Source organism: Dendrobates tinctorius, unplaced genomic scaffold (assembly GCF_039654945.1).
Source record: "Dendrobates tinctorius isolate UK_male_01 unplaced genomic scaffold, ASM3965494v1 ptg000116l, whole genome shotgun sequence".
NCBI lineage: Eukaryota > Metazoa > Chordata > Amphibia > Anura > Dendrobatidae > Dendrobates > Dendrobates tinctorius.
This window is the reverse complement of record NW_027361784.1, coordinates 22017945-22034985: the sequence shown is the minus strand read 5'-3', so window position 1 is coordinate 22034985 and position 17041 is coordinate 22017945. Positions and strand designations below refer to the sequence as shown.

Below are 17041 nucleotides of genomic sequence, written 5' to 3'. Positions count from 1 at the left end.
ATAAAATTCTGAAAAACCGCAGGAGCGTTAGTGAGGCCAAAGGGCATGACCAGGTTTTCAAACAGCCCCTCAGTTGTCAGGAACGCTGTTTTCCATTCGTCCTCCTCCCGGATCCTTATAAGGTTATAAGCCCCTCGTAGATCGAACTTAGAAAACCATTTGGCCCCCGTGAATTGATTGCATAGATCAGGAATCAACGGGAGAGGGTGCGTGTTCTTAACAGTAATTTTGTTCAGTTCTCGAAAGTCGAGGCACGGTTGCAACCCACCATCTATTTTCTTTACAAAGAAAAACCCCGCTGCCACGGGTGAGACCGAGGGCCGAATATGCCCCTTGCGAAGACTTTCTTTAATGTACTCTTTCATAGCTTGGCGCTCAGGCCCGGACAAATTAAACAAACGAGCCTTGGGTAATTTGGCTCCAGGTACTAAATCGATAGCACAATCATATGGTCTATGTGGTGGGAGCGCCTCAGCCTCGCTTTTGGAAAACACATCTTTAAAGTCTCTCAGGTACTTCGGAATACCCTCCAGACCGACAGATACGGATTTTATCGGATTGACAAAAGGAACCGGATTACAACACAGACCATTATCATTACATCCCCATCGGGTGATCTCCCCCTTCACCCAATCAATAAGAGGATTGTGGCGTTGCTACCAGGGCATTCCCAATACCAGTCTTGCAGGCAGATTATTCAAAGTGAAACAACTTAAATTTTCCACATGAGTGGAACCCACCTTCATAGAAAAAACTTCAGACATAAAACTAATTCCTTCCCGGGTAAGAGGGGATGAATCCACAGCCACAATTTTAACAGGGTCATTTAACCTGACTGTCCCTATCTTATTAAGAGTCACAACTTGGGCATCAATCAGATTAATGGAGAAACCACAGTCAACAAAGGCGGTGGTCATAACAGGACCGCCAGCAATTTCCAATTCAACCTGGAGCACCATTTTTGTACGTGAGAAAAAATGTACCTGGGAGTCTGGACAACCTCCTCGATTGTTGGCCAGACTGTCATTTCTCTGATGTTTTCTCTGAAGAAGGGCAGGAGGGGCAATTCCTTTTCCAATGTCCAGAGGCTCCACAGTAAAAGCATAGTAGGTTGTCTCTACGGTGCCTTCTCTCTTTCTCCTTAACCGAGACTGACCCAACCTTCATGGGCTCAGATACAGGTGCAGTGTCACACAATTTGGGGTACAAGGGAGAATCTTGTTGCATCATTCCTCTAGCACGGAGTCTCCAGTCCATATGGACCGCCTGCATCATGGCATCCTCCAGGGTATCAGGAGGCGGATGTAGTACCAGAGCGTTCTGCAGACGGTCAGAAAGGCCCCTGCGAAACAACCCCCTCAGGGCGGTGTCGTTCCAGGATACTTCGGCGGTCCAACGTCTAAACTCTGAGCAGAACCATTCAGCAGAGTGCCTCCCCTGTGTCACACTCATCACCATATCCTCAGCCAGACCCACTCTATCAGGCTCATCATAGATGTGCCCCAGAGCCTCAAAGAACAAGTTCACTGACATACGTTCAGGAGCAGAGGAAGACAGAGAGAAAGCCCATGTTTGTGGAGCCCCCCGAAGTAGGGAAATAATGACCCCCACCCTCTGGAACTCATCCCCAGAGGAGCGGGGCCTTAGAGAGAAAAAAAAAGCTTGCATCCTTCTCTGAAAGACCTGAACTCCTTTTTATCCCCTGAGAAAGGGTCGGGCAATTTGACCGGAGATTCTGGGGACGCTAATGACACATCTGTACCCCCAGAACTAGAAGCCCCTGCATCGACAGCCCCCTGCACAGTAACCACCAACTGTTGCTGGGTATGGGCCATCATGCGCTGTTCCACATTGAGTTTATGGAACATTTGGGTCAGGTGCTTGACCTGATCAGCCAAGGCTTGTATGGGATCCATGAGGATAACACACACTTTTTTTTTTTCTCTTCAGAGAAAAAAAAAACTGAAACGGTCAGTTATAATGTCAGGAACACCGCACTGCACTTGCTCACTGAGCCAGAGTGTGTGTCCTGAATACAAAGACTGTGCACAAAGATACCTGCGGAGCGGGCAGCAGTGGTGACAATGCATGCTCCAGGACCTGAATCACGTGACTGCTCGGGGCGTGGCCTAAGCTCCACAGAGCTAGGAGCTGCAGGGAAACTCCTAGAAAGGTAACTACAGGACAATGTTACCAAGGGGCATAGATAGACAGAAACCAGATCAAGCCGAGGTCAAAGCACGAGATAGCAATACAGTACCAAAGGATTAGACAGAATGGATAGTCAGGACATAGCAATAGATCAGAAAGCCAGAACTGGCATTAGACGGTACAATAGGGGTAAACTGTAATGGAGGAACGATAGCCAAGCCAGGAGGTCAGAACCAGAAAAGACAATGGTACCAAAATGAGAGACGGAGTACAGAGTGAAGGAACAAGCCGGGTCATACACGGGAAGCAAACAAACAACGCAGAGTACACGCACACCAGGGGTCAGACACACCAGAACAGCAGTATAACTGACGGAGAATGCTAGTTTGGAGTGAGTATAAATACCCCTCTCAGATCCAAAGAGAGGCCGGCAAAAGTTAACCCTGTGAGAACAGGACATTAACCATGTCCTAACCATGACCATCCATCTTTAAGAGTAATCAGGGGGACAGGCGTAGACTAGGGCACCACTAGTTTGAGGTATTGGGTAGGTGTCCACAGTCCCCTCGTGACAAGAAGATGATGCAGGCAGATACCGGAAATCCAACATTCCTCATCCTTATTCCCCTGACTTCTGCCATCAAGCAAATAAATAACTTCAGCTAATGGGTTCCTGCTGTGTACTAGCACCTTTACAATCCCAACTCGTGACACCCCTTATTACATTAAGCTGAAATGTGTTGTGGCTCAGACTCACCGACTCCCTGCATTGCAATATTCGCCACCAGCCAATCACATGCAAGCAACTGATATTGGAAAACCCATCATGGTGGCGCATAGCAGTGACATCATGCAATGCCCATGACTTACACACCATGTCAGCTGCAGGCCTCTGCGCCAGCTATGGAAAAATACACTGCAAGTCGTGGGAGTAGAGGAAGGTAAGAAGAATCTTTCACTTTTAAATGTGTGGAGGAAAAGCTGCAGAATGGACAGCGTCATTGCTGGAAGGAACGCAGGATGGGGGACATTAGACGAGGAAGAAGCCTAGGATGTAGGACATTATTAAAGGTAGAGGCACAGGATGAAGGAATTTACAGGAAAGAGCCCAGGATCAAGGACATTATTATAGGATGCGGGCCATGAAAGTGATATTATTACAACATGGGGTCCAAAATTGGGGACGCTATTACAGGAAGAAGCGAGGACAGGGGACATTATTACAGGAAACAACCCAGGATGGGGTGATCTTATGATAACTAGAGGGCCAGCATCAGGAGCACTATTACAAGATGGGGCCCAAGATGTGGGACATTATTAGAGGAAGGGGCCCAGAAGAGGGGGCATTATTATATACATTTTTTATAGGATTTAGAACACTGCAAGAGCCCATATATCTGACCAACATGGTTGTGGGGGCCCAAATTCAAGCACTAGGTACGCCATTCTTTATTACAGCTAGGTTGTCACTTGTGCTACTGATTGGTTTCTGTATTGTTCTCTAGAAGCAATATTTTTAGAAATAATATAGTTTAAGATGGAACCTATCAGCATATAATTATAGAAGACAAATGGGACAATTAACTTTTTTTTAGCACCATATTACAGATCCATACATTAAAGACCATTATCGGTCATGTTCATGAAGCCTTACTTTTACAGTAGTTGTTGGAAATTTTAGACAACAGTTGGGTGGGTACCAATTCTTGGTTGGCCTTCTGTTCGTTGTACCTGGGAATATAAATTGTCCATGTTTTAACCTTCATTACTGTTTGCACAAAGCTGCCAGTTGCCCTACGAAGCGATGAGGTTCAGATTTATGTGCTCGTATCATCAAGCAGAGTTGTATTCATTGCATGTGTAATTTTAGTAAACCTCACCCAAACTGGATATGTATGAAATGATGCACTTTCCAGGAAAGATGGTGTAAGGCTAACCCACCTCTTGGGAGTTGTCTCGTTGCATGAGCTGGGTGTGTCGGAGGATTCACAATCATGGAGCCACCCTATTACTTACTGGGCAGTGTGTGAGACAAATAGTAATTTGTACTTGTGTCTACATACAATCTACTGTATATAAAGTGTAGAATATACAAGGCGTATTCTTTTTGCAGGTATCTGTTTTATGATCTGTCAACCACTCCTGTCACAAGGGTCGCATCAATATTGGAATACGTTGGAACATCCATGTCAAACCAAAATTTGGAAACCTATAAATGCGTTCCAACTCTACTAATAAGTCTGAGACATTATCGTCCTTTGTCAAAATACTCCTTTATTAATTAAAACAATGTTCCACTTTAGAAATCTCATGTTTGAACCGATTAGGGAATTCTGAGTTAATAGTGGCAATTTACGCTTTTCAGAATTGCCATCAGCCAGAGTGGAGAGCTGACCACAAAAAGCATCTCTTGCCTTGGAGGACCTGGCCATCCATACATTATGCAAACAGTAGATTAATCGCAATAAGAACTGTGTAATGATTCCTTTCACCTGCGGTGATGCTGCATCAAAATGAGCCTCTTGCTTCTGGATTTTCCTACATGTTTCAGCTGATCACAAGTGATTTCTGCATGAAAATACCTTGAAATCTGCTTATTGTTAGGCAACCCTTTCAACAAAAGAGAGTTCCCAAAAGCAGACAATCCCTTAAGTTTAGTAAAAGAGTTACTAGAGTATTCTATACAAGGACATTTCTGTTTTTTAAATGTAAGTGGACATACTTGGTCCTCCTGCGGGAGCGACATTCTATGTAACTTCTCTTTGAATAAAATATATAAAGTGCTCTCAGTGAGAGAAACAAAATAGGAATCTTGTGGGTATGATACCTTTTAATGGCTAACAAATAATAGTGAATGTTGTTACAAAGCAAGCTTTCGGGACTGCTTATGTCCCTTCATCAGGCTGATATCAATGAAGGGACATAAGCAGTCCCGAAAGCTTGCTTTGTAACAACATTCACTATTATTTGTTAGTCATTAAAAGGTATCATACCCACAAGATTCCTATTTTGTTTCTCTCACTGAGAGCACTTTATATATTTTTTTCTACTGGCTAACACGGTACCAAACCACTTTTTTCGTTTTACTCTTTGAATAAATGTTGAAAATTCCAAATTGTGAAGTTCTGTTGACTCAAAATTCTTAACAGGATGTTTGTAAATGGTTGTCCAAAAACAGTCAAGCCCTGGCAAATCTGCCAGGAGCTCAGGTAGGTACTAGTTTATTTAGAATGGCCAATCACATTTACACTCATGTTTTATAGTAATCACTAATCAGTACACGGCAGCCATCATTTACAGCAATTCTGATAAACCCCAAATAAAGTTTTGCTGTTTTAGTATGATTTTCCTGACATTTTCTTAGAGGCATTTAAAAGCAAAAGCAGAGGTCCGTAAACTGCTTACAACACAGCAAAGGGATCTCATTGTTGAAAGTTAACAGTCAGGAGAAGGGTACAAAAAAAATTCCAGGATATTATATATCATATTATGGAACACTTTGAAGACCTCATCAAGAAACGGCTTAAATTTGGACAACAGTGACAACCTAGAATTGGACATCTTACCTTTTCATAAATTTTTTGAAAGAAGAAAATTGGTCTATGAGGCTGCCAAGAGGCCTGCAGCAATATTGAGGAAGCCGCAGGAATTTCTGGTTGTGACAACAATCTTCTGTATTCTTCACATGTCTTACATGTGGGATAGGATGGCGAGATGGAAGCCTTTTTTTACAGAGACAAACATCCAAGACTGGCTATGTTTTGCTAAAATCTAAATAAAATCTTCCAAAAACAAATGGAAAAACGCTATGGTCTGATGGTACCAAGGTGTAACTCTTTGGGCATAATTACAAAATGTATATTTGTTGCAAAGCTGACACTATGCATCATCAAAAGAACACAATACCCACAGTAAAGCATGGCAGAGGCAGCACTGTGCTTTGGGGAGTATTTTTCGGGAGCTGGAACATGGGCTTTAGACTAGGTGGGGAGAATTATGAAAAGTTCAAAATAATAGTCCATTTTTCATCAAAACCTTCACGCCTCTGCTAAAGACCTGTAGATGAAGAGAATTTTCACTTTTCAGTTGACCCTAAGTGACCTTTAAATCAACAAAAGAATGGCTTCACCAGAAGATCTAAGTTTTGGAATGACCCAGACAAGAATCCCATTGAAAATCTGTAGGTGACTTGAAGAGGTCATCGTACGCAGGAGATCCCCTACAATATAACAGGTATGGAGCTACTGCAGTGAAGAGTGAGCAAAGATTCCCAATTTTAGACATGTCAAAAAGATTGGATGCTTTCATCAATTCAAAGACTACCTCAATAAAAGTATGAGTTTAAGGGTCTGCAGATTTATGCAACCACCTTATTTTAGTTCTTTATTATTTTTTCCCCAAGTGAAAAGGTTTCAGTTTCTTTTTCATTTTAATTGTACAGATTATGGGTGACATAAATGATGGAAAAAGTTCTGAAATGATGCTTCTAACAAGGGTGTGTAGACTTTATATCTACTATAAGTATTTATCTATAACTAATAACAATTTGTTGAAGAGTAGGACTTCCAGATAAATAATAGCAAGCAATAGAGATTTCAAACATATACCTATATTATTCATCACCACATCGGATAGCAATGACGTGTAGGTGTCGCTGATGAGCCATGCCTTTTAAGTTGCGCAATGTTTGTGACGTTTCTACCCTTGTTTTTCTCTGATATAAGACTAATTATAATTTTCATATTTTTTAGGACCTTTCCTACCACTTTGTAGCCTTTGTATTTTATTTTGGGGCCTTTGTTCTGGAAGCTGCTGTGACATCACTAGCAAGTCTAATGAGAAATGAAAACTCGACTGTTATCCATTTAGATAATCGCAGGATTGGATTGAATGTTGCAGCAACGGTAAGATATGGAATGATGAAGCAATATTATTATTATTATTATTATTATTATACATTTATATAGCGCCATTTATTCCATGGCGCCTTAAACGTGAAAAGGGAAATATAGACAAGTACAATAAACATGTGCAAGACAAGGGACACACAAGTACAGAAGGAGAGAGGACCCTACCCGCGAGGGCTCACAGTCTACAGGGATGGGTGAGGATACAGTAGGAGAGGGTAGAGCAGGTCATGCGGTGGTTCAGTAGGCTGAGGATCATTGCAGGCTGTAGGCTTGTCGGAACAGGTGGGTCTTCAGGTTCTTCTTGAAGGTTTCCGTTGTTTGTGATAGTCTGATGTGTTGCGGCAGAGAGTTCCAGAGTATGGGAGAAGCACGGGAGAAGTCTTGTATGCGGTTGTAGGAAGAAGAGATAAGGGGGGAGTAGAGGAGGAGATCTTGAGAGGATCGAAGGTTGCGTGCGGGTAGGTACTGTAAGACCATATCACAGATGTATGGGGGAGACAGGTTGTGGATGGCTTTGTATGTTATGGTTAGGGTTTTAAACTGGAGACTCTAGGCAATAGGAAGCCAGTGAAGGGCCTGGCATTGGGGGGAGGCTGGGGAGTAGCGGGGAGACAGGTAGATTAGTCGGGCAGCAGAGTGTAAGATGGACTGGAGTTGTGCCAGAGTGCTGGAGGGGAGGCCAGAGAGTGGAAGGTTGCAGTAGTCGAGGCGGGAGATAAGGGCGTGCACTCGTGTTTTTGTGGTTTCATGGTTGAGGAATGAGCGGATCCAGGAAATATTTTTGAGTTTGAGGTGGCTGGAGGAGGCAAGGGCTTGGATATGTGGTTTGAAAGAGAGGGCAGAGTCGAGGATCACCCCAAGGTACAGAGCATGCGGGACTGGGAAAAGCGAGCAACCATTGACAATGATGAATAGGTCTGGTGGAGGGGTACACTAAAATAAACTAATAAACTAATTGTTAGGCTTCCAGAGGCGAAACTTTTGAATGAGCCCCTAACCAGGTAACCCTGATTACAGCTATGGTGGCGCACCCTAATAGTGGCTGTAGGAAAACCTCAACAGATGACCAGGCTGTTACTAGTACAAATCTCTATACAAAGACCAACACTGATATTACCGCCATATAGAGTAGATGTCAGTCCTGCAGAACATATAGGAGATTACAATACAGTTATAAATAGTAGCTTACAACTAACATTTCTGATGGAGTTGTTCACTTTTCCCATCTTTTCCATCTGGCTCAAACCAACATGACAACTTCTCCAGCCAGGACTCGGCTGCAGAGATTACAGCAAAGACACATTTCACGTCAAACACTTCCAGCACTGTCCCCATCTATACCCAACCTGCACAAACTCTATTCTGCTGATACCTCAGTACTGAGCCACTGTTGCTGTATGTGTCCTTATTTCTTGTGGTACTCTGTGCCCTCTAGATGGTAAAACAAACCTCTAGAATATATTAATACCAAGTTCAAGTGCCCTAGAAAACAGTTGCCTCATTTTTCCCCTTAGAAAGTAACAATGTCCTGTGTGTCCCTTTGACCCTCACAATAACCTGAGTTCTCCAATAACAAGTTCCCACTTAACATTTAATAATGTTTAAGTCTCCCCCCCGTACAGCTCTCATCCACATAGTATAATGCCCCCACGTAGTATACTGACCCCTTAGCCCCAAACTGTTTGGCCCCAACACTGTACAAAGATCCCACATTAGCTTCCACACTGTATGATGGCCCCCTAAATAGCCTCCAAATAGTATAATGCACCTCATAGTCCTACACATAGTATAAGGCATCCCATAGGCCTCTATTTAGTGTAATGCACTCCCCATAGGCCTGCATATAGTATAATGCACTCTCCCTAGGCCTCTATATAGTATAATACACTCCCCCTAGGCGTCCATGTAATATAATGCACTCCCCCTAGGCCTTCATGTAGAATAATGCACTACCCATAGGCCTCTATAGTAAGAACAACAAAGAGCAAAGAGTTTGCATATAAACAAGGATCTCCCTTAAAAATAATTTTATTTAATTGGATAAAGCAGAAAACAGATATACACCACAATGCAAACTGACCAAATAAGATCTTCCCCCAAGGCAAAAACCACGACGCACAATAAAGGACAATGAAACATAATAGCCAGTAGTATTTAACAATGTGAATGTACTCATAAATAGAAAAGTGCTGAAATTGGATACATGATTTTAAAATGGAAAAAAAACAATTACAGAGCTCCAAAGAATGGATGGTGTGAGGCCAGCCCTATTGGAATAACTGCCTATATGAAACAAAAATAGCTGATCAAAGAAAGTAGGCAACTAGGAAGAGATGCCCTGTTATAAATGATAGCGCTATTACCAAGTAAGAATCCAGTCGGTATAGACACAAGGGATGCTAGGCAGCCAAACAGCCATTTGGAGATAAAGTGCTATGTGCAGCCTGGTGGGCAGGTGCCCCACATGTATCAACACTCACAAGTGTCTTCCTCAGGGGTGTTGTTGCCCCATATGCCTCTATAGTATAATGCACTCTCCATAGGCCTCTATTTACTATAATGCACTCCTCATATGCCTCCATATAGTATAATGCCCTCCCCATAGGCCTCTATTTAGTATAATGCACTCCTCATATGCCTCCATATAGTATAATGCCCTCCCCATAGACCTCAATGTAGTGTAATGACCTCCTCATAGACCTCCATATAGTATAATGACCTCCCCATATGCCTCCATATAGTATAATGCCCTCTCCGTAGGCTTCTATATAGTATAATGCACTATCTGTTGTGAATTCACTTTCTGGCCTACCTCTGGTTGCTGGTGAAGGTAGTGGAGCTGGTTATAATGACAGAGGGGTTGCAAGTTCTCTTTCCGGGCTCCCTCTGGTGGTTACAGGAGGTAATGGAGCTGATCTAATTAAGAGGCCTGCCACCTGATAATGAGGAGGACGATTGGACATCTGGAGTTTTTGACTGGATTTAAGACAGCCGACTCCCTCTATCCCTGATGGTGTTTTTTTCCTGCCTCCTGAGGTCTTAGTTTCCAGCTCAGTCCCTGCATGCTCAAGCTAAGTGTTCTTTTGCTATTGTTCACATTTGATTTGGTTTTGTCTATTCAGTTTTGTGTGGTCAGCCAGCCCAGGCGGCGGCTGTGCTGAATTTCCATCCTTATGTTACTGCTTGTGCCAGTTTGTTTTTTGTCCCTTATTAGATTGGCCTCTTTTTGCTCTGCTTTCAGAATATGCCAGAGTGCTGATATAGTGGGCGAAGTCGAGTGACTTAAGTATTTTTCTATCAGACCTGTTGGACATTTTTTGCAGGGTTTTTTGTGTGAGTGCAGACAGTGTCTTTCCTTTCCTGTCTAGTTAGTGTGGGCCCCATAGTTTGTTCAGCCTATTTTCCTACCTGCGTCTGTGCTTTCATCTTGTCTCACCGACAATATATGTTTGGTGGCTATCTTTTCCTTTGGGGTCTGCTCTGGGGCAGTTTAGATTTCCCCTTTCTTGCTTTAGGCTTATTTAGTTCTCCGGCTGTGTCGAGGCATCTAGAATCATCATAGGTACGCTCCACGGCTACTGCTATTTGTGTGGATAGGATCAGGAGTCTGCAATCCGCTTAGTTACCAACCTCTCTGGTTTTCTGTGGCTTAGCTTGGTCTTGCTTTCCTCCTCGGTGAACCAATCATAACAACTATCTATAAGACTCTATACAGTATAATGCACTCCCCATAAAAAATAAAAAAATACAATACTCACCAATCACCTCTCCTCCTCATTCCCCAGCTGCTCTGAGCGCCCTTTCCCCTCAGCACAGCGCTATATACTGACGTCATCATGCCCACTGTCAGTATCTGCGTCATTGACGTCAGATGCAGAGGGGGGGACTGATGAGACAGGGAAGCGTGTACCTCCCTGTTTTATTATTGCTGTCAACTGTATCGGCATGCAGCCGATACAGTTGAACTTGCGATGACTGGTGGGTGGCCCAGTGCTGGCACCGGCCCCCCTCCTGCTCAAGGGCCCCATAGCAGCTAATTGGATGTACAGGGAGATCGAGTCTCCCTGCTCTGCCGTAGAGTGTAACTGTATGGGCAATCTGCACACGTGGATACAGTTACAATAGCGTAGGTACGGGTGGGCTTCTCAGAACGCGGGCCCGGTATGACCGCTCCCCTGCTAGCTACACTACTGCTCAGCGTTCATTTGGCGGCCCAGTCAGCAGCTCCATTGGCATTTACAGCAATTTTGATGGTGAAAATAGCACTGAACAAACAAATTTTTTGAAATATGGTAAAAATTTTGAAACGCAAATTATATTAGAAAGTGATAGAATTTCTTATAGTGAGTCATCATTTACTACAGTATATAAAAACCAGTGACACTGGGTTAGAGGAACAAATCAACCCATTAATGCCAAAGTAAATTTTACCAGAACTTATAGAAAATGGATGGTTGGTTGTAGATGGCGCTATCTTTGCCGTGCAGAAAACATGAGAAATGGAATTGTGGGTAATCTCATTCATTAAATCCTGCTATTAACATAGTATAGTCATCTCTACATTGTGATCCCAACAAAGGCCTTCTGTGTCTAGAAATTCTTCCCTTTCTTGTAGGAATGATGTATTGATTTTCTGGTCCTGTGATTTATTCTGCGTACATTTTTCTTGTCTTGCATTTCCTCTCCAAGTACAAGGTCCTGCACTGTTGTGTAAGTGTTTTCTACTCCGCCCTGGAATGTGGTGATGGAATTCTGCAGATAAGGTTTCATGGCATTTGAGTATTTGTAGTGCAATTACAGGACACTTGATTCCTGGGTTATATCAGCATACAACCTTCAAAGGTTTCGCTCCTTGAGGATGGAAATGTTGAAATGGAAATGTGATTGCGTGTTTTATGTTAATATCTTAAAGCAGCACTGACACAATAGGGTCGAGTTATTAATCCTTTGCAATATTGAGGTTCAAGACTGGGCCACCAACTCCTCACTATGACCCACTCCATCGGCCTTAAGGACCCCATTCTCTTTTGGTTCTCCTCTTAACTCTCTAACTGCCCCTTTACTGTATCATCTGCCAGCTCTTCTCCTTACTGTTGGGGTTCCTCGGGGTTCAGTCTTAGGTCCCCTCCTCTTATCTCTATACAGTGACCCCCATTGGAGAAGCCATCAGCAGATTTGCTTTTCAGTACCATCTCTAGGGTCGGGAGAAGGTATTTTGGTGCCCTAGGCAGATGAAGCTGACGGCGCCTCAACCCCCACCCTCATGAATCCTCAGCACCCAAGTAAAGGAATAAGTCATCAGAGACTAAGGTAAAACGACCCCTAAAGTATCCCCCAACCTTTTTCACCAGAAAATACTGGCAAAAGTGATATACTTTAGAGGTGAGGCTCAATAGAGAGTGTGTTTCCAAAGTTAGATGTAGAATCTTTCATTGCTTGCGGACCATTTACACAATACGAGGGATAAATAGCGATATTCATCCCTGGCCTCCTATATTTTATATGTTAGACCCAAGGACGGTCAATATGATCTAACTATAATGGGGGGCCATTTGATTTCAGTTATAGTATCCATCATCTGGCAGACGCCCAAATGTAAGCTAAACAGACCCCAATATAGATAAAGGGATATGGATACGTATGATTATTTTTTAAAGAAGCACTCCCATCAAAATGTTTATCCAAATGTTGAGTATTTGGTCAATATTTTACATCAGAATTTGAAAAGTGTGGCCTAAAGAGTATATTGGAGACTTTCTGGAAAACAATTTATATAGCATTTTTTCAATATATGTCTTAGGATATCGATCATGATATCGATCATGATTTTCTTATTACTGTAATTTTTTCGACCGAAACGTCATGTTTTTTGGATTATGCCCTCTGAAATAAAATAAAATATTCATTATCAGCATTGATCTTTTGAGTGCTGGATTAATTTTTTACCTTACTGATCGCTGGCAGTCTGACCATTGGGACCCCCTTCAGACAAGGTTGTGCAGAGCTCTGATCTCCAGAATGCTGATAGTCCCAGTAGTCAAACCCTCAACGAACAGTAAGCTATACACGACGGATAACTTTCAATTTTAGCAAAACTCTTGAATCGGATGCTTCAAACACTGAATGTTACCCCCTCTCTACATAGCATAACAGATTGTTTGCTGGGGGTCTACAGAACCTCATCTGAATAGAGTGGAGGTTTTGCATGTTCACACTTGACCTCCAATCCATTCAGAGGCTAGACTGAGCCCCGTTCGCGGAGTTGATAGTCGGACCCCATTTGATTAGTGAGCTTTTCCCTACCCTGTGAGAGGGAAATAGATTTGGCATTAATCAATTTGCACAACTCAGTCCAACGATCATGACGGTAATCTCTGGCCGCTAGTTGGGAGTCCTGAGAATCCCCTCTTACCTGACTGTATCCGATGCTCTCCTTTTGATTAGCTGTGCTTCACGGCTGGCTAATTAAAAGTAGAACCATGGATGCCATCAGGTAAGTGATTAAGAGTCAGTGATAAGCGGTCATTAAGAAGCGCTTAGAAAGCAACCCAGGGGCAGACAAGGATGTCAGGTGTCAGGTCTCCACCGCAGCGCCAGCCGAAAACCTCCAATGGAGGATAGGAGCAATGAGAAAATGGAAAACGGTCTTAGGAGCGCAGGAAAGAGACTCAGACAAGAGATGGGTTTAAACCACAACGCGTTTCGACGGAGGATCCGTCTTCCATCAGGTGGAAGTTCCTCCTGATGAAGATGGATCCTCCGTCGAAACGCATTGTGGTTTAAACCCATGTCTTGTCTGAGTCTCTTTCCTGCGCTCCAAAGACCGTTTTCCATTTTCTCATCAAGTAAGTGATGGCTTTTCCTGCTCCCGTCCGACGTGCAGAGTCTACCGTCATGGCCAATGGACTGCATCCTACAAATCAAGTCACGCCAAATAGTAGGGAATAAATTCCAATCTTGGTAAACCCCTTGTAAGTTGTGCCAATCTGGCTAGAGAGGATCCCCTCCTCCATGATGTACATACATCCCCAGAGGTTCTGGATGACCCCTTTATCCTTGCTATGTCATCTTGCATTTGGTCAAAAGCTAAAACCAACACCCATAAGTCAATCCTTTTTACTTGTTTTTCTCCTTTCTCTCCAGATTTTTGCCTTCGCTGCCACTGCTTGCTATGGATGTAGCACGGTTTTGGGATTCCGTAGATGGCGGCAATAACAACCAGACAGACCCGCTGGATTCTGATAGTCGCCAATGGATGAAAAGAGCAAGAATTTGTAACGGGCTTCTTACAAATGTCACCCGGGGATCATCCTGGCTCTGAGACATTACAGCCCGAAAAGACTGATGTACATTTCGCTGTAGGCACTTATAGGTTATCACTTACATATGACCAGAGTGGAGGGGGGAGCCACAGATTTTGTACATTTATAATATTGATTGTTTGTATGGGAATTTTACAATAAAAGAAAAATTGAAAGGTCCTTGGTCGTGGAAAATAAAATCCAAAATCACTTCTTTTGAATGATGCACCAAGTTCTAGAGCGTTTCTAAATGGTGCCATATAAAGGGATCCTATTAAAAGGCATATCAACATATGGGACTATACAGTCCCTCTCGAGAATGCTGGATGTCATTTCATTTTATGAATCGCTTTATTGGGGAAATTCGGTAGTAAACACGATACATATTTTTTTTTTTTTTTTTTGAGTGGGGTTTCCAAGGGTCAAAATTCCCCTAAATTTTAATTTCTTTACCTACTTTCTTCCAGCTTAACATCATACATTTTTACATGGGGTGGTTTATTTAGTGAATAGTATTGCTGTTGGCCTAGAGTGGTTTGTAAGGTAATGTTGAGTATTTTTGGTGGTGCATAGTAATCAATTCATTAAAAAGTTATCCACAGGATAAGTTATAGTTTGCTGGGGACCCTTTACTTATTGCCGCGCATGCCATCACTTTTATTGTCTATAAGATTGGTGGTGATGGCAGAGTACATAACCACTGCTTTAGTCTATTGGGATAGGATCTTTATTGGGATCGATGCGGGTAACAGGAGTCAGACTTCCAACAAACAGCAAGAAAAGGATAGGTGATAACAAAGTCGCCAAGTTAGAAATATAACTGGTTAATATTAATATCAGTTATGCATGGTGGTCTAGTGTGATACTGGGGTAGTGGCTAAAGGGCAAAAATTGTCAGACCCACTCTATAAGACCACAATAAAGACTATTCACATTTGAGACAAGAAAGAAAGAACAAATTAAATTAATCAGGTAGAAATGCACTCGGCAATCCACAACAGTATTTGGTGCAGAATTTCCAAATACTTAAGCCAACTCGCACATAAAACAAATCATTCGCGCGCACTTTCACACACACTACAACAGATGCCTTAAGTATAGTTTTCTCTTATACAACCTACAACTTACAGCGATGTCATATAAAGGGGCAGTAGAGATCCCTTTCTAATGATTATTTTGAACCTAGGTCTGCTACAGTGACAAGGAGGCATCCTCTACATCTAGAGGAAAGAAGGTTTAATCATCACAGATGGCGATTCTTTACTGTAGGAGCAGTGATACTATGGATTCTTTACTGTAAGAGCAGTGAGACTATGGATTCTTTACTGTAGGAGCAATGAGACTATGGATTCTTTACTGTAAGGGCATTGAGACTATGGATTCTTTACTGTAAGGGCATTGAGACTATGGATTAATTAGGGCATTGAGACTATGGATTATTTACTGTAAGGGCATTGAGACTCTGGAACTCTCTCTGCCACATGATGTTGTAATGGTTGATTCAGTACAAAAGTACAAGTAGGCCTGGATGTCATTCTTGATAAATATATTACAGGTTATGGGTACTAGATTTTGTGATATGACTTTGATACAAGTCTAATTGTTGCATGTAGAGTCGGGAAAGAATTTTCCCTAATCCATCATTCGCACATGGAGATTTTGGCTCTCGCAACGTCATCAGGATGTTACCCCATATGTGCTGCCCTTGAAATGATGACGCCTGGGTGAAATGTTGCTAATCCTGTATGCCAGAAAGTATTCAGAAAACTACCTAATGATGCTCACAAACCCCTATCCCACAATTCACACATTAGTGCCTGTAGTTTGAGCCGGCTGCCGTAAATGATCATGCATATTATGTACTATATGCGTTCTGTAGCCTACAGAGCTAAAGTGTGCAGTAGTCTAACAGTGTGATCAGTGGGAAACGGGGCTAAGCGTTCCTGAGCTCTGCAACAGGGCAAGAGGGCCATTTTGTATCCCCTATGATGCACATTGAACTCGCTGGAGTGCATGGTAATCACAGCCGCAGCTGTGATTACAATGCAAAATAAAAATAAAAGTAAGTTTGGACTTAGTAAAGTTATTTGACCAGGTCACATTTAGAAAAATCTGACATTGGCTTTTATGTTTGGAGAGACCTATAGGATTGGTAGTGGGATGGACCTCTCCCTCCACTCTGGGTTTTGGGAGTTGCTCATGTCCACGATTCCCATTTAAACATTCAGTTTTGGTCTGGGTGTGTCAGTGTTTGGTTGGCAAGCTTGAGAGCAGGAGCCACTGATGCACCCACGAGAGATAGGACGGTGCAGTCGCCCACGACAATGAAGTGTTACAGATGGTTATGGACGATCCGGCTGCGATCCGGAAGATAACGTTTGCCTTTTTTGTTGTGAGTTGCCAAAATAAAGATTTTTAAATTGGACTAATCTGGATGGCTGCCTCTTTATCGCATTACAGTCTATATAAATACCTAATATTGCAACCATTCGCAGGGACCAAATAACAGCCCTGCACATGTTAATCTCATAACGCGCAAAACAAGAGATAATAATAATAATAATAATAAATTTTATTTTTATAGCGCCGACATATTCCGCAGCACTTTACATTTCAGAGGGGATTTGTACAGACAATAGACATTACAGCATAACAATAATCACATACAGTAGATTATAA

At 42.6% G+C, this 17041-nt stretch overlaps 1 protein-coding gene across 2 annotated transcripts in view; it reads left to right on the top strand.

Moving 5' to 3' along the window:
* MAL2 (mal, T cell differentiation protein 2) overlaps positions 1–16787 on the top strand; it is a 90440-nt gene extending 73653 nt beyond the window's left edge. Inside the window, exons 3-4 of one of the 2 annotated variants that reach the window (XM_073590258.1) lie at positions 6903–7055; positions 14205–16787. In XM_073590258.1, the coding sequence (XP_073446359.1) occupies positions 6903–7055; positions 14205–14276 (225 nt within the window). In that variant the 3' untranslated portion in view covers positions 14277–16787. Of the gene's footprint in view, positions 1–6902; positions 7056–12206; positions 12385–14204 lie in introns of those variants that run through there. The other variant, XM_073590259.1, reaches the window with a different exon arrangement.
* Positions 16788–17041: the final 254 nt, after the last annotated feature.